At 34.6% G+C, this 23638-nt stretch overlaps 1 protein-coding gene across 1 annotated transcript; it reads right to left on the reverse strand.

Moving 5' to 3' along the window:
• Positions 1-1480: 1480 nt before the first annotated feature.
• On the reverse strand, positions 1481-5565 carry LOC145670173 (uncharacterized). Its single transcript, XM_081738549.1, has 2 exons — positions 4163-5565; positions 1481-1493 (listed from the first exon to the last, which is right to left on the reverse strand). The coding sequence occupies exons 1-2, from the start codon at positions 5563-5565 to the stop codon at positions 1481-1483; spliced, it is 1416 nt and encodes a 471-aa protein (XP_081594675.1).
• Positions 5566-23638: the final 18073 nt, after the last annotated feature.

The following is a 23638-nucleotide window of genomic DNA, read 5'->3' on the forward strand; positions in this document are numbered from 1 at the left end:
GCCCAGGAAGGGTATTGTCTAGTTATTAGAAAGACGCAAAAATCGTTTTAATAAAAGCATATAGCTTCCATCAATTTAATCGTCTTGACACACCACCTCGACACTTAAGCAAAATAACAGATTCTTTTTATTGCATAAACTATATTTCTTTTTTCTCATAAGTACCGGACTTAGTTACGTGTTTCTTTAGAATTGCAGACACAAAAGAAGTACCGGCGAACTCATAACAATACTTTCAGATTTCAGTTTAAGTGAGTCACCTCACCCTTTGTTTGGATGGGCCCATGACTAGTGATGGGCAGTGGGAATATTCTCGGTGGGAATGAAAATAAAAAAAATAGGAATATTCCCGGTTTTTTCCCTGGCATATACAGTCCCAAGAAGGAATTTATTTCCATTTCTTTACTTTATTTTCCAAATTTTCAAACAAAATGAGTAATTACTTTATTTTCATTTATTATCATTTACTTCAATGGTTTAGATAATTTGGAGGTTTAAAAAATGAAATTCGTTGGCTGTACTTTATATTACTAATTAATATATTTTTTGAAATTCCATTTCCATTTGCACTCGAAAGAAGCAAAATACTAATTTATAAATTATAAAAACGAACCAGTTTGAAAATTATCTAGAATTTCTTTAGAGATAGAGGTGATGTGTTATCAATACACCCCGAAGCACCGTTAGTAATGGACGTCGGTCTGTCTGCTCTCTCTGACTCGAATTTCGTTCTCTGAGGAAGAATCAGATATTGAATAAAGAAATCTCTGTAGTTGTAAATACATATACATTTAAAATGTAATGTTTTCATATCAAAATCAGAGTTGCTTCTCAGGATGTTTCATTAGTACCAATGTTTTCGGAACTGTGTTAATTAGGATTTGTTTGCTTTTTTTTACGTATGTATTCTTGTCCGAAGCGTTGTTGGAGAATTTTTGTAACGCAACATATATTGTTCGAAATAGCCTATCTTCTTAAATTAGAGATTAAATAGTACACTGAAAGAACACAGTAACAAAGCACAATGTATCTCAAATCAACATTGTGTATATATGCCACAGACCTGTAGCCAGCCCAAAAATGTAGGGGGTCCAGGCTGAAGTTAGGGGGGTTCGATCCAACCATATTATAGTTCATTTGCCAGCCTACCGTGAAACTTTTAGGGTGCAGCCAAAATTTAGGGAAGCGGCCCCCCTAGACCCTTACTGGATACGGGCTTGATATGCCATCACATGCACTGGCAACCTTACAAATTTCTCGGGAGACTACGTATGTTTTCCAGCAGCTACCAAACTATTTTGTTTATAACATTTTAAAATTTAATATGATTTTAATACGCGTATTAGTAGTAGGATCAAATTTACAATATCCACTTACATATAAATTTAAACTATTTAGCGGTGTAGAGATATGAGGACTTTCTATACCAAATGCTTTTCCTGCATATTTACTCGCATGAAAGATGTAATTTCACGTATATTTATGTGTAGTCTCTAAAAAAATATAAAATATTAATAAAATAAAACGATACAGTTTTTAATGTACATTTTAAAGAATCCTCTGGAGACAACAGTAAAAAGTATACTTTGATAAAAACGAATTTTAGTTTGAAATCATAATATAGTAATAGAATGCAGTTTTCATTGTACATAATTCCCGAAATATTTCCATTTTTGGGAATCTTCCCGGGAATATTCCCTGGAAATTTACCCATTACACATAACTGATTCCCTTCTGTCTTATGACCTTTATCTGGAACCAACACAATTCAATACGGTTGTCTGGTGAACTTCTTTCTAGACAACTCCTTTTAAAAACAAAAGACAGGAAAAATATAATAAAAAACTTTTGTTTCCAACTTAGAAATTACTTTTTCACAAACAATCTTTTACATTTAAAAGAATTCGATAGTTAGTGTGTATGCAAATGGATTAATTAATGCAGTGGTGCCCACCCCCCTCAGGTCCATGACGCACCCCCCTCAATTGTCTATCCGTAGGTGTTCTTCCATGAAAAAAAAATTTTTTTCGATAATTTTTACACACCCTCAAGCATATTTATATAGATTTTTAACCCCCCCAAATGTTTCATGACGCAGTTTGCGTCATAGCCCCCCCTTGTGGGCACCCCTGATTAAAGGTATATTAGAATAGACTTTCCAGCGAGGGTATGTCTTTGAACACTGAAAAATCAGAGGCGATATGCACCAAATACAACCAAATTAAAACCTTGCGTTCAACTTACAGGACATGCAATATCAACGGAAAGTTTATTGAAATTAACTTATGAAGCTTAGATATAACAAATCTATTGCTTCTTCAAAAATAAAATGTTCATTCAATGGAAATGTACTCTTTCTTTTTTTTTTTTTTTTTTTTTCAGCTAGCGCACGCTAGCTACTACCCGAAGAGGGTTACGCCCTCTGTAGGGGAAGAGATGCAAGAAAATGTAGTACGATGTGCAGGAATCAGTGGTGGGGATATGGGTAGATCCAAAACTTTATTGCACATACTGTAACGGTCTTTATGGAATTTAACCATAAACATGAGGTAAGGTAGGTACATACTTCAGTGAAGGAAGTAATAACTGGTAATGATATTATGTGAGATGATGAAATGAAGTGCGAAACACATCACAACACCCAGGTTCTGTTAGTGGAACAAATGCAGGTTATCTTCTCGCCTAGGGGCGACGCTAGGCATTAATGAAGACACAGGAGCCCTGTTAGTACAGAAGGTGTTACTGTGCGTATGATGGCCATATGTGAGGTAGATGAGCGGCTGTGGCGTATGGCTCGTAGTAGACGGCGTCAGGGTGGTCTGGAGGCAGAGTGTAACGGTACAAAGTGAATAGTAATGAGAGCGGAGGGTACAGAGCAGCAACGGAGGAGGCATTTCGAGCGTGGTCGGCAAAAGTTTGCTGAAGGAGTGGATGATTGTTGTGCAAGCGCTGGGTGATATATTTAGTACGTAGTGTTTCTAGATGATATAAGATGTGCGGAAATGTAAGTCTATTGTAGAGATCTTGAGTGGGACTAGGCAATTTGATACGAAAAGCGATTCGCAAGGCATGACGTTCCAGGATGAGTAATTTCTCGTAGTATGAGGTCGGAGCAGATATCCAAGCTGTAAATCCGTACGTGAGAATAGGGCGGAGAAAAACTTTGTATGTGTTCAGAATTGTATGAGTATGGAGTCCCCAGGTAGTTCCAGCAAGACTTTTCAGAAGATTGAGGCGAGAGTACGCCTTCTTGGAGATATCTTTCAGATGTGCTGTCCAGGTTAGATGGTGATCGAAGGTTACTCCTAGATATTTGACACTGCGAGTAGGTTTTAAAGGTACATCTTGTACAGTGAGGTTCAAGAGTGTTGGGTTGCGATGTACACGGGAGCGACACTTCGGAGCAAGAAATACAATAGATTGAGTTTTTGCTGGGTTTATTTTCAGTCTCCAGTGGGAGCACCAATCAACAAAGGCATTGATAGCATCCTGGAGAGCCAAATTGAGCTGATGAAATGTTTTTCCCGTGGCAAAAAGTGCAGTGTCATCGGCATACTGAAAGAGCTTAACAGAATCTGGGATTGCTGGGAAATCAGAAACGAATAGGATATATAGTAAGGGCGACAAAGCCGATCCTTGGGGAACTCCAGAATGAAGAAAAATAGGAAATGAAAAACTAGTGTTGATACAGACGTAAGCCAGTCGACAGCTAAGAAAATTAAAGATGAATCGAAGATAAGCAATAGGCAGGCGAAGCTGTTTGAGTTTATAGATGAGAGCGGGATGCCAGACCTTGTCGAATGCCTTCTCGAGATCAAACAGGACCAAGCAGGATGGATTGCCTGTGTTAAAATGATTAGATATGGAATTTGAGAGGCGAAGCAATTGGTCATTAATACTAAAAGAAGGTCTGAAACCAGCTTGTTCGAGTGGAATGACGTCATGATGTGCTAAGTATGAATGAAGACGTTTGACAATGATCCGTTCCAATATTTTACTGAAGGTCGATGTTAGTTGAATAGGACGGTATGAGCTAACAGAAGCAACAGGTTTATGTGGTTTGAGAAACATAAGAGTTTTCGAAGTTTTCCAGTCAGCAGGTACAAAGCCAGTGCGAAGAATAAAGGTAAAGATGTGACAAAGCAGATATAAGACTACGTACGGGCTTTCTTTAATGTGTCTATATGTAATAGAATCCATGCCAGGGGCTGTGTTACGTCTGTGAGCTACAACTGAAGTGACGTCAGAGATAGAGATTGGTGCAGTAAGTGGATTGTTGTCGGGCAGAGTGTGATTAACATTAGGCTGGAGATGAGGAGAATCCAGATTGAGTTTGTCGACTGGATGCGAACGATGGGGATAGTCAGGTGCAAGAGGTGTAAAGATGTCCTGGAGATACCTTGCAAACGCATTTGCCTTATCTGTATCGGTATGCAGCGGAGTATTCTTGTCGATAAGAGGATATGTTGTGCGAGTATTGCGACCTGTAAGTTGCCGGAATCGTTTCCAGTATTGAGTGGGGTGTGAAAGTGAACCGAGATTGTTGCAAGCTTTGACCCAGCATCGCAATTTGTAAGCTTTAAGGTAGTTATGCACCGTTCGTTGCAACTGCCGGTAATGATGAAGAGAGTCAAGGTTGCCAGTGGCAGCATAATCTCTATAAAACTGTCGGGACCGTTTGATCAGTGGTAAGTAGTGAGGCGGTAAAGAGGGGCGAAAAGTCGAAACTGTTGACTTAGGAATGTATTTGTCTGTGGCGTTATGCATAGTATTGACCAGAGCATCCAGAGTTTCAGAAAGTTCTGATTCTGCAGTTGGTGGAGGTAAATGATGGAGATGATCCTGAAGATACGATCTGTAGGCAGTCCAATTTGCTTTATCGTAACGATAGATAGTACGATGAGGAGAAGGCTGAGAAGTGGTAGTTACACGGGTCAGAATGTCTAGTTTGATTGGAGCATGATCGCTACCAATAAGATCAAGAACGTTAACACAGCTACGATGTGATATGTTGCTCGAAACAATAGCTATATCTGGAGTAGTCTGACTCGTGGGACGAGTCGGTTTTGGAAGTGGCAGAGTCACTCCAGTAGTATGACTGGTGATGTAATTGAGGAAACGGTCCCGTTGCGTATGTGTCCGGCTATGTAGATTCACATCTGCCATAATTATGTAGGTTCGGAAGGTATTTGAGATATACTGAAAGAAGCTGAACGGAATATCGTGCCCAGGACGGATGTATATGGTTGCTACAGTCACATACAATTCCTTGTAGTATAATGATGTGATAAGGTATTCGGGAAGATTGTGCAGAGCCGGAGAATGACTCCGAAATGGAATAGAAGGTGAAAACCCAATCGCTACTCCCCCATTGGCTCGCATAGCAGGTAAAGTGCTATCTTGACGTAACAATTGGAAGCGAGGTATGCGGCATGACAATCGGGATGTGAGATGTGTCTCATTAAGGATAAAGGCATGGATTTGTTCTTCGAGTAAAAGTGCTTCGAAGAGCGGCTTATGCTTTGGTAAAGAACGGATATTCAAGAACAAGAAAGAAAGCGCCATAATGCAGTGAATGATAATATGGATGGCTAGAGGATAGCTCTTAAACCTCGGTTTCGAGTGCATTTGAGTGATAATAGACATTATTGCCGGAATATGTTGGGCAGATATTGGCGTGGAAAATTGCTTTAGCCGCGGTTTGAATTTGTTGGGCGATGTGATCTCGAAGGAATGGATGGATATTCTGTAGCGAGAAAGTAAGGAAGGTGAGAAGCTGATGGACAGTTACAGGTTGTTGTAAGACTGGATTGGCGGGTGGTTGGATTTGTTCCGGTATGCGTAATGGTGCCACAGTTTCTGGTTTTGTTGGTTCCGGAGCTGGTTTAGATCGGCATTTGTAACTGTATGTCGGGTGAGAATGATCCTGGCACGTGGAGCAGGTTGGAGGTGATTGTAAATTGGTACAGCTTCTTGTAGGATGTGGGCCGGAACAGTAACCACATTTGAACGGATTTCTACATTGGGAAGTAGAGTGTTGACCATATACCTGACACCGTTCACAGCGAAGGGGTAAAGGAGCGGAGGTGCGTGACGGTTCAACACGATGGCGTTGTTTATAGATATAGGCACCACGGGTGAGTAACTCATCGATAGTCTGTTGAGAGTTTGTGAGAACCCGCACCATGTATGTCAACCCATGATCGTTTTTGATTCGGATACATTTGATGATACTGTGCCCTTCCAGTTTAAGTTCTTCAAAGACCTCCTCGTCACTATAGCTCGGATCTACCCCTCGTATAACGACAGACAATGTTGGTGATTTCCTCGGAGGTGGTGGCTGTTTCGGGCGTTGGTCGCTAAGCTTTGTCATGGTTGATTTGGAGCCAAAAATCTCAAAGCTGCACTTGTTCCGTGTCGTACGGAGAAATTCCGGGTCAGGCGTCTTAATAATCATGCCATTCCTAGTCTTGACGATTTGAGTGATGTTCGCCCGAGGCAAGTATTTTGTGATCTGTACTAAAAGTAGCTTTGGATTTGAAAATTTTGGATCAAAGTTCTGAAGCAGGAAAGAATGGATGGTTGGTCGACTAGGAGGAGGCAGGTTTGGAAACTGACGGTCATCCTGAATGTCAATGATCATGGATGCCTCAGAGCTGGCATCGCTTAGCTTGTGTTGACGTTTAGCGGGTGGTAGTTTTGTGGATGCAACTGGAGAACGTTGACGAGCTGATGAACCCTGACTGCTAGAAATCCTTTCCAGAGAATGGCAACGTCGTCTAAGCGGTTTCCCGGATGAGCAAGAAGGTTCCGGTGCTATAGGTGGTAAGCCAGAATGTTGTCCAATGACCGGTTGAGACGCCATACGTCACGGTGTAGATAATGAGTGAAACAGTGTGACGAAATGAAAAGATGAAAAAAAAAATGAATGATGAAGCTAAGCTTCCAAAAATATGTACACTAATGTGTACGGTAACGCAGTCTCCACTCGAGTGAAACCCTTAATCTCTCCCACTCTCTCGCCCGTTGCTGAGACTTGCCGTACTTGCGTCCACAAATACGTAATAATCACAGCCTGGACTTGACACTGAGAAACAATGCCTCCAATGGGAAAGCTGGAAACCAGCGAAGTATGATGTCTTTCTTTTCCTCGGCAATCGAATATAAAAGAAAAGAATATTTTGGTAACTATGGCCAGCTTTACGTGTTATGATTTCAAGAAAACAAAATGTATTACATAAACAAAAATAACATACGTTTTGCTGAAATATATATTCTAAATTAGTGGAATCGTCTCTCTTTTAACTTTGTCTTTTATCCTGAGTAAATTTCCTTAATTTGTATCTAGGAACACTGTTTCGCCATCTCTGGGCATATTTCTTAACTAGTATTTTGTATTTATGTATTTTTCTCTTTTTATAGTACTAAGTGAATTTGCTAAGTTTTAAACTCATTTTTATAAGTTCGTTATTTTTCCTTGAACCTTAAAATTATTATTAGAGATACAAGAGCTTCGGAAAGAAAGTAGTTAATTAAAAAGCAGTTTTCACCAAAACAGATCATAATGACACTTAAGAGCATTTTTTTGCTGTATTCTCCACCAGAATAAATAAATAAATAAATAAATAAATAAATAAATAAAAAACATTTAAAAAAAATTAGTTATTGAGTAATATATAGACTATAAAAAAGAAGACAGTTTGATAGGAGCAATAGGCTCTTTACCTCCAACAAATTAACTGTGGAACTATAGAGAAATGTTCAGCAACATTTTTTTCTTTTTTGAAAAAAAAAAAGAAGTTTAATTCTGTTAGTAATAATTTGTCTGGAAATGTAATTCTTGGATTTTATGAGATAAATATTTTATAATAAAATATTTAATAACGCACATATTAGTAATATGATTTAGGAATTAGAGACAAGTTTAAGTCAGTGGCGGCCGGTGGATTGTGGTTTCGGGTGTTGCAGTACGAACGATAAGAGACAGAAAATACAAAGTTGACTCATTGACTAATCAGCATAACGTTAGATGCAAATGCTATGTGACATGTTAAATTAAATAAAATTCTGTTTTTAAAAAGTAAAAAAATGCGGAATACTTTATCCGATTAATCACCTTAATTAATTAGTAAGTTCATTCTCCTCTCTCATAATCAATGGTGATAACCTTTCTTAGGAGATTCAATTCCTTGAAAGTGTCAATTCTTTCTCATGTGGGGGAAAAAAAAACTTTTCGTCTTATGCTGACGCCACAGGTACAGTTAATATTAAATTCAGAAGCTTTATAGATTCACTAAATATTCTTACTAGATTATTGCGAACGATTCATTCTAGCAAACTCAGTCCCTGACAGTGATCCGAATTCCTCTTCAGCGTTGACTGAAGAGAGTTCGTAGCAGAGATTAGTGTTATAAAAAAATGTATATCGAACACACTTTATTCACAGTTTATCCAGGAAAATTTAAAACAAATTGAGGAAATGTATCTGGTGCAAACAACACTACTGCCATAAGACATCCTGTAAATTTAAACTGGATTTTTTATCGAACACTCTCCTGAATTGCCCTTTGCTTGTTTTGTCTAAGCCTTAATTGCAAATTTTTTCTCAGTTGAAAGCTGGTCAATGTTTTTTGTAAGTTATTTACAGAAGTCATGGTATACAATTCATTCAGAATTTGTAGGTTATTTAAAGAATTAAAGCACACACAATAAAATTAAACCTAATATTTACAAACCAAAACAGCTGATACAAAATAGGTACTGGTATATGAATTCCGAAGGTCACATATTCATACATCAACACACACATATGTGCGTAAAAGAAAAAGAACTACATTCCAAATCATCCGTCTTGGTTGTTACGCAATGATTATTTTTATAAGAAAAGAAAGAGTACATGATGAGGTGTAAAATAAAATATTTAGCTTACATCAATCGTTCCTCTGTTAAACAAGTATAGTTCGTTAAGAAAGTCTACAAATGTTAGTCAAGTTTCGAAATTTTTGGGAGGTCCCGACCCGGTGGACCCCCTCGTGGCTACGCCCCTGAGCATTGCTAACTAGCCCCAAATTCAATCTGACGTTCCCCATCATACAATTTTATGTGGAAATTATCAAGAGTATAAAATATACTTATTTTATAAAAGAAATATGTTTATACTAAAATACTATCCACAGCGGGGGGGGGGGGAGTGATTCTACATACTGACTTATTAATATTTGATTCACAAATTACTGTAGAAGAAACCTTCATTATCAATATAAGCTAAGAATTAACTTGTAAATGTGGGTCTACTTTCATTTGTTTTCTCCTCTACTAGATATTTTCTTTCTTATTTTGTAATTCTGCAATCACTTATTTTACTTGTCATTATATTGATTTGCTTCAGTATGGTTCCGTAGTTTAAAAATATGAGTGCATAAAAACAAATTCCATTTGTTAATTGCTAGTGAAAAAAAAAAATAGAAATCTTATTTAGCGTGAAAAACTTTCTCGTTCACTGGAAACCGTGCTGTGTTGCAGAAGCACTGCAACGACTAGTCCCTTTAACTTCTCAGATAGGGGAAAGGAGACTTAACATTTGCTCCAATTGCCGCGCTGAAGGAATCTGGTCGTTGTATGCTCGCTGCAACACAATATAGATTAGAGACTCTGTGACGGATTATTTTTTGCTTTTTAAAACGGATTAACGGAACGGACAGTTACAGAAGTAAAAAATATGATATTTAAAGTGTATATATACAAGTATTAAAAAGTATTTTTGTGTTCTTTACTACTAATGCTATAATATTTTTCTTTTCTTGAAATACTTTGGTCGTTACGCAACGCTGCAACACTAACATTAGCCGCCACTGGTTTAAGTAGGTGCTTATACACGAGGAAGAAGTGCAACTGCCGAATGTGAAACAAGTGGGAAAGTCAGGTGTATACCATGTGAACTATTCTTATTTGAATTGCATGATATTTCCAAATTATTATTAAAATAATAGCGCGGTTGGGGATGAAACATACAGACACCTACTTACTCTTAGGAAACTTAATTCATTGAGTCCAGGGTTAGACTACTACTAGGGATATAAATACGAGGTCTTATAAAAGAATCCGAGATTTGTTTTTCACCGTGTAACCAGTAGCAGCACGACATTGCGCCGCTAGATGTCTCGACTTGTCTTGTCTTCTGCACTGTTAATAGTGTTGAATAGGCGTACCAGGTATCCAGCAGTATGTGCTAGATATTCAAAAAAGGAAGAATAATATTTTTTTTGCAAATAGTAAATATAGTTAAAAACAAATTGTATGAAGTTCCAAGGAAGTTATATATAGGGGCGTATTTTATGGGCAACCGAGCTACCGGCGGTAGCGTTTCAAAATTAAGAAATAAAATTAACATAGAAAAAGTAATTTAGAAACATAAGTTTACAGTTTATTATGTTCTTTTCGTTGTACTAGATTTTTTTTTTTTTTTTTTTTTTTTACAAAACATGAATAGTAAACTGTTCTATAACTTCCATTTACTCTGTCGATTCACCTACAGGAAACGATTCACACAGCGTTAACCTGCCTGGCTGCAAGCTTGTACCTCCATAGCACATTGTTAAAGCCGGGAATGTCACAAGGACACACAAGCTATGATACAATTCTTTTGCTGAAAGCAGCAAGACCATAGAGAGTGCTAGGACAGTGGGTTGCCACATTATCAGTCTCTATGAAAGCGAGAAGAATTGCGTTCGGAGCGTTAACAGCTGTGGCAACCCACTATCCTACCACTCTCTATGGTCTTGCTGCTTTCAGCAAAAGAATTGTATCATAGCTTGTGTGTTCTTGAGAAATTCCCGGCTTTAACAATGTGCTATGGAGGTACAAGCTTGCAACCAGGCAGGTTAACGCTGTGTGGATCGTTTTCTGTAGGTGGAGCAACAGAGTAAATTGAAGTTATAAAACAAAGACAGAATAGCCATTTTGGGGATATCTGAAAATATCTGGGCATCATTCTGTAACAGTTTCGGTCATTGCAATGTAAAATTAAGTCTTTCATTTTGCGAGTGTTGGTATTATAGTTACAATTACTTACTGAATTGCATGGTAATCAACAGATTTAGAGCGAACTTTTAAGAAATGAGGCAATAGAAATCAGATATCAGGAATATTTTCACTTGGAGAATATGTTGGCTTTTATTTACTCTTCTGAAAGTTGCCATTCATACTAGGCAAAAATATGAAATAATACAATGAAAATTGACTAATTTATTTTTGCTACAAAGTAAACTGATTACAGCAGGTTTGTTTGTATGCCTAAAATCTGTACAACAGTGGATTATGGTCAAATATCTATATTATTATACTTAATTCGTAAAGCAAACTGATGAACGAAAAATTGCTCTTTGCTTGTTTAAACACGAAGAAAACATTGCATGGGATAAGCTGGCACTTTCATTAACTATTTGCGTTAACGTAAGTCTAAATTTGTGATTTAGGTTTTGATAATCCGTATAGCATTTATAATGACTTTTTGAATTTCTAGCGGTGCGTTGTTGTACGCAAAATTTTGTAAAGCCTGGTAGGGAATGATGACGAATATCAGTAACAGAGGTGGCTTTTGACGGAAATGATATTGGTAAATATTAACTTTTTATGGATACAATCACGACTAGTTAACTGCGCAGAGGTATGATGGCATTTCATTTTCTGTGGAAAACATTAATAGTCTGAGAACAAAAGTTCAAACTAAACACATCAACCACTATTTCTTCTTTATTGTACATATTTAGTATAATATTATTATTACTAATAATACTATACAAGGTCAGTGTAGCCCATGGCGTCGAACCATTATTCTCCACTGGTATTATAGCTCCCATCCTTTAGTAATGTTTCTGGTAGTCGGTCTTTACTATGATTTCAATCATTGTCGAGATACCCTGTATCTAACATTAATAAAAGCACGAATATAAAACTTTTTTTAATTCTTAATTTTTCACATTACTTAGCTGTATTTCATGGGCCTTATGCAGTGTCTTTCTGACGCGTGATTAAACTACGGAAGGTGCAACGTCGTTGGCGTCCCGCGAAAAGTTGTAGAGACGTTTATGGGAAGTGGCCAGCTTGTTTACTCGTGGCTCGCTGAGCGCCGTGACTGGTGGGTGGTGATTGGCAGACCCCACCCCCTGGCAGGTCCAAGCACGGGAAGCCAACGTCGTTATACCTTCTGGACCATACTAAAGAGTTCGACTAACATATGTTTCCTGCAGTAGTCAGACCTTTAGTATGAAGCTAATCCTATGTCAAAACGACTCTGCATAAGGCCCTGTATGTCCAATTGCAAAAAGTTTATTCAATAGATGATGTTTTTAACTTGTTTCGTTTTATGCTATTTATTATAAGGAAATGTATGAAATCTTTAATTGATGGTCCGTTGTTGACAGCCAACATATATTTATAAGAAAATCTTGCATATCCAATGTTTTTATATAATTGTATTAATAGCTGTAAGCGTAGAGTTTGATGCAATTCACATTCAAAAATAATATGAATAAGTGTTCCTATTCCTTTATCGCACCAGCAGTGGTATGTAGGTATTTTCCGTAGTTGGAATAATTTTATAGGTGTTAGCGCTCTTCCAAAAATAAGTCGATAATAAATTATGATTTCTCGACGTGTGCAGTTTTTAATTATTTTTTTTAAATTTGGTCTTGCAGTAAAGTATAAGTTGTTCAATAAAACTTTCCAGGTATTGGTTACTGCTTATTATACCAGATAATTAAATTTTCCATATGAAATTCTTTGATATAATTATAATAATTTCTTGGTGATGATTTAATATTTAATAGAATATTTTATAATTATTTTTTATCAGTGTTAGATAAAGATGTTTAATATTTAAAATAGTCCAAATTATAGAGTTGTTTAAGTGTATACAATTTAAAGCTATTAACACAATGATTCTGAACATTTAACAGATTTACTAATTTTATGTTTTTTTATATATTATATGATTTTATTCCATCTGTATAGATAAATGTGACATTTTATCAAATTGTTGTATTAATTCCTTCCATAAGTATTGTTAAATTTAATTTGAGGTCTTTATTCCCATTGTATTATGGTTAGTCTTTTCTTTGTACAATTGGCCTTATTGAATAATGCTTTATAATTTTAATATGGAATATAGCCATAGATCCAAGAATCATGGCCTGGTAATGACTGGATAGGAAGTTTGGATACTCTCGAACTCTTTGTTGCTGCTCAGTGCACGTGTGAATCGTGAGGATTTTTGGTCGATGCTGCAAAGATGAGGGACAGACTACGCTGCAATTCGTTTCATATTCAGTTCAACGGATAGAATTCGTTGATATGTACCGTATCACAGTGTGCTACAATCATCGTGAATTGTCTTTCTTTTGTCTTCGCGAATCACATCACGCAGTTTTATGTTCATTTCCGGTATTGCGCACACTGACATTCGACCAGCATGTTTGTTATTTTCCACAGATTCACGACTTTCTATGAATCACTTGAACCACTCAAATGTTCTTGTTTTACCCTGTTCACCCAGTGCATTCACCGAATACGTATTTCAGTATGCGGTAAGTTTCGGATGCAGTTTTCTTCAACTTGACCAGAACTTGATGCAAATCCATTGCTCTTTAACGTGAGCCATTTGGCCAATAGTAGAAGCACTAAACAGTCCTGATATGGACAATTACAATTCACAACTGAATGCGCCAAAATGACGCAACTTTATGTCACAGTAAATAATACATGTGTATCGAGATATGTGAAAAATGAAAAATAGATGGCGCTTTACAGAGCAAGTTATGTTGCGTAATAGTGAAATTCTCATTTTTAGTGCAGTTCATCCAATCTAAACTCCATAATATATTGAGTGAAAATTTTAGTGTTATTCGAAGTACATACAGTGAAAAGTAACAGTGGAAAAAACATCAAAACAACTCACAGACAATATATAGCATAAAGTGCGAAGTGAGGACGGTGGATTCTTCCAGACTGCTCCAGAAAAATAAAATGTTTGTGAGACTGTTCCTTTATTTTATTTAATACGTATTTGCATCAACTGATATTATTAATATTTAATTATGTTTTTTTTCTTTTAATGTTTTCTTTTTACACTATGATAAGAAGTATATTAAGGAAATAACTTAAAATGGTCAATGAGATTGAAATAGAGTCTACAGAATCCAACATCCAATTAGATAATCATATAATGGATACGGAAGAAATTAGTAATTCTAAAGCAGATAATATAATATCTCTCATCTTAGTGAATAACCGGTCAAGTCGGGAATTGTTAATTTTACAGGAGAGAAGTTTGAAAGTTTTACTAGTTCCTGTGAGTATGAATATAGCGAAATCAACTCAATTTTTTGACGATATAGTTATGTGATTACGATGTGTTATGTTGCAAAATCTCATCCAGAATATGCAACAATGAAGTGTGATTTTGCACTGTTTTATTCAGTTGCCTGCTTATGCACTGCGAAATTGACCTACTTACCTGATTATGCACGTGTGTGCTATATAATAAAAAACCTGTAAAATATTAAAAATGTGAATAGTAAATGTTACCAAAACAGTTTTATTACATATTTCGTACTGAATAGTAAGTTACTCCTAAAATTGACAGTTCTTTCAATACTGCTCACTAAGTTTAAAACAGTGGAAGTTATCTGAATAATAATTCCTTTGAATCATGAACTGTTGAGACACAATACTTAAACTTTTTTTAACTTTTCAGTTTCATGTAAAAAAATACAATGTAATGGTTAAACACTGTTCACACAATGGGATTCAAAAAGGACACACGTGCTCGTAATGAATACAATAAATTCAAGGATCCGGATCAAATTCTTTTAAGCCTGGATCGATTTCGGATATCTCATCAGATGTTCGTAAATTTCTTTAAAAGTCATGGAACACAGAATCTATCAATGGAAGCAAATCCAGAAGGTACTTCTTCTTATCTTATTGATGGGTACGGGATCTTCATGGATCAAGGTCAATGATGGCATTTCTGAATCCTTTCACTGTCGTCTCAAATTCTGCATCGGGAACGGATCTTCGTCTTTTAATGAGTGCTTGTATTTAAACTGGAAGGAATGCTTCTCATACTGAAGCCACTGCACAGGGTGCCAGAGAAAATTTTCCTTGTTTTCATTTAGCTTTTGCAATACGAAGGGACCGTCGCCTTTACACAAACTGCTAAAATAAAGAAAAGTTCTCCTTTCTCATGGAAATCACATTGAAAGGTAACTTCATGTTACTTGTGCGTAGAAGCTGCATCCAGTCATGAGAGGGATGAATCTTCATGCCAGATCGTTTCTTTTCCCTTTCTATTATTGAGTGATCGGTATCACATTCCATATGGGTATGGTCACTTACTAGAAACTTGTGGCTTATTACTTGCAACTCTATTTTCTTGTGAAGGGCATACATAAACATTAATCCTACATGACTATTCTTATTTTGCCCTCCACAAGTATCAGAATAGAAAGTCACTTCTTGAACATGAGATGATAGGTTCAGTATGTGTTGGTAAAGACATGATGCTATTTGGTTACCTCCTCTTCCAGACACAGATTCATCCCACATGTAACACGTAGCTTCATCTAAAGCGAGATTGTTAGATTAATTTGTGAATTGTTAGATTAAAGGTCCACAGTAATCGTTTGTAAAATGACACAGATGATGTTAAATAAGGAGTAGGGAGGCATTGCTGGAGGTCAAAAGCAAAAGTCATTTTTGTGTTATCTTCTTTAGAGATTTCCTTGTTCTTTCGCTTAGCGCTGTACGCTTCTTCGGCGATTGTGTGATGTTCGGTACGTTCACTAATAACCTCTTCCAAGTTACCTTCTTCGGAAGCTCTAATTTTAGCTTTCAACAAATCACATTTGTGGCATTTTTTTTTGTTTGTTTTTTGAATGCAAGATTCAACTCATGAAAGTACTTAGAATATAGAGAGAGTGAAATATGGTTGTTTCTTCCTTCTGTATACAATCGGTACATCTTAAGAACTTTTTGGATGTTCTTTTGGGACAATAGTGACTTTCGTAACTTGGAAAAGACAATATGTGATTCTTTGCATCTTGGACTTTCTCTTCTGGTACTGTCTTTGATGGTTTTTTTTTCCCTCTCAAGTCTTCAGGAACCACTCCAGCGTGTGACTGCTTTTTCTTTTGAAGAAGTCAGACCCTCGAATCAATGAATTAAGTTTCCTAAGATTAAGTAGGTGTCTGTATGTTCCATCCCCAATCGCGCTATTATTTTACTAATAATTTGGAAATATCATGCAATTCAAATAAGAATAGTTCAAATGGTATACACTTGACTTTCCCACTTGTTTCACATTCGGCAGTTGCACTTCTTCCTCGTGTATAAGCACCTACTTAAACTTGTTTTTAATTCCTAAACCATATTACTAATATGTGTGTTATTAAATATTTTATTATAAAATATTTTATCTTATAAAATCCAAAAATTACATTTCCAGACCAATTACAACTATCACAATAAAACTTTCTGCAAAAAAGAAAATAGTGTTGCTGAACATTTATCTATATAGTTCAACAGTTAATTTTTTGGTGGTAAAAAGTCTATTGCTCCTATCAAACTGTCCTTTATATATATATATATTATTCAATGACTAATTGTCTTTAAATGTTTTATTTATTTATTTATTTATTTACTTATTTATTTTGGTGGAGAATACAGCAACAAAAATGCTCTTAAGTATCATTATGAAAAATTAGTATCGTTCTATTTTGGTGAAAACTTTGCTTTTTAATTAACAAAACTACTTTCTTTCAGAAGCTCTTGTATCTCTACTAATAATTTTAAGGTTCAAGCAAAAATAACGAACTTATAAACATTAGTTTAAAACTTAGGAAACTTACTTACTACTATAAAAAGACAAAAATTCATAAATTCAAAATAATTGTTAAGAATTCAGCCCATAGATGGAGCAACGGTACTTGTAGGTAAAATTTAAGGAAATTTACTTAAGATAAAAGACAAAGTTAAAAGAGAGAATATGTTGCTAATTTTAAATATATATTTCAACAAAACGTATGTTATTTTTGTTTATGCAATATATTTAGCTTTCTTGAAATCATAACACATAAAGTCGGCCATAGTTAATCTAATATTTTTCACTGTTATATACGATTGTCGAGGTGTTGATTAATAGATGATAGTTTCCAGTTGACATTTTGTTTTTGAAGAAGCAATAGATTTCTTATGTCAAAGCTTCAAAACTTAATTTCAATAAACTGTTAGTTGATGTATGTCCTGTAAGTTAAACGCAAGGTTTTAACTTGGTTGTATTTTGTGCATACCGCCTCTGATTTTTTAGTGTTCAAAGACATACCCTCGCTGGAAAGTCTATTCTAATATAGGGGCTACCTTTAATAAATGCATTTTCATACACACTAACTGTTGATTTTTTTTTAAATGTAAAAGATTGCTTGTGAAAAAATAATTTCTAAGTTGGAAATACAAGTTTTTTATTATATTTTTCCTGTCTTTTGTTTTTAAAAGGAGTTGTCTAGAAAGAAGTTCACCAGACAACCGTGTTGAATTGCGTTGGTTCTAGAGGTAAGGCTCATAGGACAGAAGGGAATCAGTCATGAGTAGTGATGGGTAAATTCCCAGGGAATATTCCCGGGAAAATTCCCCAAAATGGGAATATTCCGGGAATTATGTACAAAGAGAACTGCATTCTATTACTATATATGATTTCAAAATAAAATTCATTTTTATCACAGTATAGTTTTTACTGTTGTCTCCAGAGGATTCTTTAAAATGTACATTAAGAACTGTATCGTATTATTTTATTAATATTTTATGTTTTTTTTTTAGAAATTACACATAAATATACGTGAAATTATATCTTTCATGCGAGTAAATATGCAGGAAAAGCATTTGGTATAGAAAGTCCTCATACCTCTAAACCGCTAAACAGCTTAAATTTATATGTAAGTGGATGTTGTAAATTTGATCCTACTACTAATACGCGTTTTAAAATCATATTAAATTTTAAAATATTATAAACAAAGTAGTTTGGTAACTGCTGGAAAACATACGTAGTCTCTCGAGAAAATTTGTAAGGTTGCCAGTGCATGGGATGGCATATCAAGCCCGTATCCAGTAAGGGTCTAGGGGGGCCGCCCACCCTAAATTTTGGCTGCACCCTAAAAGTTTCACGGTAGGCTAGAAAATGAACTATAATATGGTTGGATCGGGTCCCCCTAACATCAGCCGGGCCCCCCTACATTTTTTGGGCTGGCTACAGGTCTATGGCATATATACACAATGTTGATTTGAGATACACTGAGCTTTGTTACTGTGTTCTTTCTTTGTACTATTAAATCTCTAATTTAAGAAGATAGGCTATTTCGAACAATATTTATTGTGTTACAAAAATCCTCCAACAATGCTTCGGACAAGAATACATACGTAAAAAGAAGCAAACAAATAATAATTAACATAGGTCCGGAAACAACGGTACTAATGAAACATCCTGAGAAGCAACTCTAATTTTGATATGAAAACATTACATTTTAAATATATATATTTATTTACAACTAGAGAGAATTCTTTATTCAATATCTGATTCTTCCTCAGATAACGAAATTCGAGTCAGAGAGAGCAGACAGACCGACGTCTATTAATAACGGTGCTTCGGGGTGTATTGATGATACATCACTTCTATCTCTAAAGAAATTCTAGATAATTTTCAAACTGGTTCGTTTTTATAATTTATAAATTAGTATTTTGCTACTTTCGAGTGCAAATGGAAATGGAATTTAAAAAATTATATTAATTAGTAATATAAATATATCCAACCAATTTCATTTTTTAAACCTCTAAATTATCTAAACCCTAGAAGTAAATGATAATAAATGAATAAGGTAATTACTCATATTTTGTTTGAAAATTTGGAAAATAAAGTAAAGAAATGGAAATAAATTCCTATTTGGGACTGTATATGCCAGGGAAAAAACCGGGAATATTCCTATTTTTTATTTTCATTCCCACCGAGAATATTCCCACTGCCCATCACTAGTCATGGGCCCATCCAAACAAAGGGTGAGATGACTCACTTAAACTGAAATCGGAAAGTATTGTTATGAGTTCGCCGGTATTTCTTTTGTGTCTACAATTCTAAAGAAACACGTAACAAAGTCTGGTAGTTATGAGAAAAAAAGAAATATATATTATGCAATCAAAAAATCTGTTATTTTTCTTAAGTGTCCAGGTGGTGTGTCAAGACGATTAAATTGATGGAAACTATATGCTTTTATTAAAACGATTTTTGCGTATTTCTAATAACTGGACAACACCCTTCCTGGGCTCTGGAATAAACCTCAGTCGAGTGGGAAGTCGGACAGTTTACCTAGGGGATTTTTTTTAGAACTAATATATATATATATATATATATATATATATATATATATATATATATATATATATATATATATATATATATATAAATGGGTTTGCAGAATTTCATAATAAAACAAGGGAATATTTTTTCTTGATAATACAACATAAGGGAATTCCTTTAAAATTGTGAATATAAAAAATAGATTTTGAGCATTATCATAATACAATATAATTGAATATTTTTTATTATTCGCAAAAGGTTGGGGGCGAGAGGCCAAGCCACTTTATGCACCATTCGTAAACTACGAAAATTTGTCGACTGGTTTTGAGCCAATATCCTAATAGAGATGCAATCTTTTAGTTAAAGTACCATTACTGTATTTTAATAATTAGGTAGCCGGTATGTCGAGTTAAAATTATTATAAAACGCACCCCTCTACCTTCTTTCAACTTCTAACAGTGGTCATATCTATTTGTAGAGATCTTCATCGGAACAGTTCTTCACGAATCAAGCGGGATAGAAATCATTTCAGTTCAAACTTTTATTGTTCTATTTTAAGGATTGACAGATTCAAGGACTGATAGATTTAGAATTATACTAACTTTCTCTCATAACATGGTTCTAAATTTATCAATGAAATTTGCAATATGTAAAGTAACAAGAAAAGAAAAGTACGGTAAGAACCACCATATTTCTCGCCCGCTATAAAATAGATAACAAGAGAACATACGCAAATTTTTAAGATCCGCAAGCGAAAGTAGGAGAACGCTCACAAGAGAATGATTGAAAAATATGAACGACATATTAGCCTATATATATGAGGAGACCAAGCCTCCAATCCCCGCGCAACAACTAAAACACAAATAAATACAAAACCTAATATGAACAGCTCAAAAAATTATATGCTTCAAAAGGAACAATATCCCAAATCCTCAGAGAAGAACCAGCTATGTATATTAAAATAATGAGAAAATAATTAGAAATATCTACCTGAAGTTTTAGTGTGTAAATATAACTTGGTTCATGAATAAATATTTCTCCAAAAAATTATAATTACAATAAAATTTCCTGCTCCATAAATAATTGCCGAACAACTACACCATTCGTTTTGAATCGTGTACAGCTCAAACTCCTTGAATTGCACTATATGTTATCAGTATTTTGTGTGCATGATCCACAAATAGGCTTGACTTAATTCGAGAAATGGTTCACGGTTAAATGTCTCATCTGGTTACTAAGACGAATAACCACTGATAAAGATCGTCAAGACACAGTAGACAACAACACGTGAGGAATGTACCTGTAACAAGGAAGTACACATAAGGTCAAATCTTAAGCAACACAATACGAAAAGAATCACTGGCACGACACATTACGTCAGAGTCTTATCCACACTTTCGTGCTCAAACAGAAAAGCGACATATATCAACAGTAAGTTATCACGTCACACGATACCAGTAACAAATCTAAAACAGACACTTCTCAAAAGAGGAACCAAAAGATTGAAATCACTGAAACTAGAATGTAAATGTAAGTTCTGAGCCCTCTCCCCACCAATCCTGACTGACAATAGCACATTGGCCAATACGTAACTGATATAGTTACTATGGAAATAAACTGACCCATACCTTCTATTAAATATACTACTAACCATAGCGCATACACAATTTGAAGCTCTAACAAGTAACTTCTTATATTTACATGCATAATTCTTTAACGAATAAACCTGAATGACAGGCAAGGTTAGCTACCTTTATTGCATTTAAAAACCTACATAAGAAACATAAATAGCTAACCTCTAACCTTTTTTCTTTCTCCTGTACATAACTTACAGCGAATGTATATTTAACTTATATATAATACAAAGGGAAATAGTTGACCTTACAATCCTATTAATGTCTTATGTGTTTCAGATATATTATCCCTGTAATGTAACGCTTTCGAAGTATTAAAGTTTTTATTCAAGATAAGAATTTTTCAAAACATAATGAAACGCACACATAACGGGACTTTGTAACCGGATAGCCAAATAGGATAAAGTCACTGTTGGCAACTCATAATTTTTATCAAAACTTTCCAGGATTAGATAAGCTTTATGGTAAACATAAAACCTTATGTCTAAGAGATATAACTAAACTTATATCTAATACTACAACTACATCTACTTCTCTCCTATCCCATAATGTCCCCAAGCTAACGTATTTACACCACCCTGTACTATATATCTTTTATCACCACTCGGGTCTAACGCTCACTTATTAACAGCTATAGTATATACATCATGCTTATGGTTACAAATAAGGCATATATCTTTATATGTTTTTATATTATCAAATAGGGTTTTCTTATAATCATCAAACTTTAACTGTTTCGATACTACACATTTAGTTATTCCTTTCGCTTTTTTCTTTTATTTGTTTTCTACACTCATATCGTAATTCAATAAATTCAGTCATTATTTTGCCATTGTTTAGTCTTTCGTTTTTCCTAACATTTTTGGTTTATTAGTAGTATTTCATATTTTTTTTCCTTTTCGTATTTGCTTGTATCAAATAGATCAACCATTTCTTTTAAGTCTTTGTAGAAGTCATCTGTTTCTATTTCATATAAAAAAACTAAAAGTATCCATGTAACATAAATCTATATTGATTACATATTTAGGTTTCATACTGTTGTAATGGAAACTGTACATTAATAGTTGTGATAATTCTAATACACACATTCCAACATATATCGCTGTTTTGAATTTCAATTTTTCTTTCTTCATTGGTATCGCACACAAATCTTCAGTAAATATTGTTCTGTAATTAAAGTTTGGTTTCACTATTAATTTCTCTACCTTCTTCGGATCACATTCTAAGATAATAAATGGTCTATTTCTAATATCTTCCATTGTCTTCCCTAATGCGCTATTATAAAACTTTTCAAAATCATTCTTAGCTTTCGTTCTCATATTATTATTTAGATCAATATATTTCTTAGCCAATTTGATTGTTTGATCTCTAATACTCAATGAACCATTTACAATCTCATCCTAAGTGACAAATAGAGTTTTAAATCTCTATAGTGAAAAAGTATCTTTCTTTTTTATAAAGTGTGGTTAATAATTATGATTGTTTTGATCCTGGTGGGCACATGTTCTCTGGAGCTAATGGTAGATCTGAGTGCTTATTATGTAGATAGTTCGGATATTCTAAATCAACTTCTAATATATAACCTACCCCAGAATCATCTGGAATATTCATTATATCTTTGTAAGTTTTAACCAATTTATAGGGCATTTTTCACTCATACTCCAACCGTATAAGTTAATTTAATCTAAATATGCTAGATACTTTAAACATTCATTCTTGTTATAGTTTTCCATATATTTGTTGTTTGCTTTTTCATATTTTTTACTACAGTGCGAGATCCCACCATTTATACCCTTCTCTAACATTAATATCTTATCATAATCCAATAACATTTCTAGATTGGTTTTTGTCGTCTTTAATATTGAATTCCACGATAAGCCAGGAATACTGAAATATTAAGCAGGGTCTAAACCATAAGCTTATATACATGCATTTCTAAAGTTTTCAAACACATCTGCTAATAATAACACATCCGTTTTGTTATAAAGTTCGGTATATTTTGCAAGGTTTTTAATATTGAATAATTCCAAAACACTTTCAGCATGTTTATACTCTTGATCACTTATATGAGTTTGGGTAAGCTTATTGAAGAACAGTTCTTTTGGTGGTACTTTTGTTTCTTTTAATCTTTCAATTGAGTCAATATAATCATACAGATATATACCTTTTTGAATTACGAAATCTAGTAGATCATTGGGAAATTATTTTGATGTTCTTTTTTTTGTAAGGTTATTAGCTAATTCTGCTAAATTCTTTGACATAAACCTAAATGAATCTAGAAATCGTAAATGGTTTCCGTTCTTTTTATCATGCTTCGCGAATTTTTAGTATGTTATATATTTTTCTTCGTTATTTACAATGCATTTTATCTCATTCGTATCGTAAGGAAGCTCTCTAACAAACAGATGAGAATCATAACCACTTAAGTTGTGAATAAATACTGGAATAAAATTAGGATTCTTTTTGTAGTTAAGATTACAATAGTTCACCTCTAAACTTTCCACTTAAATGATCATGACCTCTTACCTTCGCTTTATTTTTATTTATCTTACACAAACACTTTGTTAACTGATATTTCCATTATTCTATTTTGCCGTTTATATCA

This window comes from Thermobia domestica, chromosome 14 (assembly GCF_964235325.1).
Source record: "Thermobia domestica chromosome 14, izTheDome1.hap1.1, whole genome shotgun sequence".
Taxonomy (NCBI): Eukaryota; Metazoa; Arthropoda; class Insecta; order Zygentoma; family Lepismatidae; genus Thermobia; species Thermobia domestica.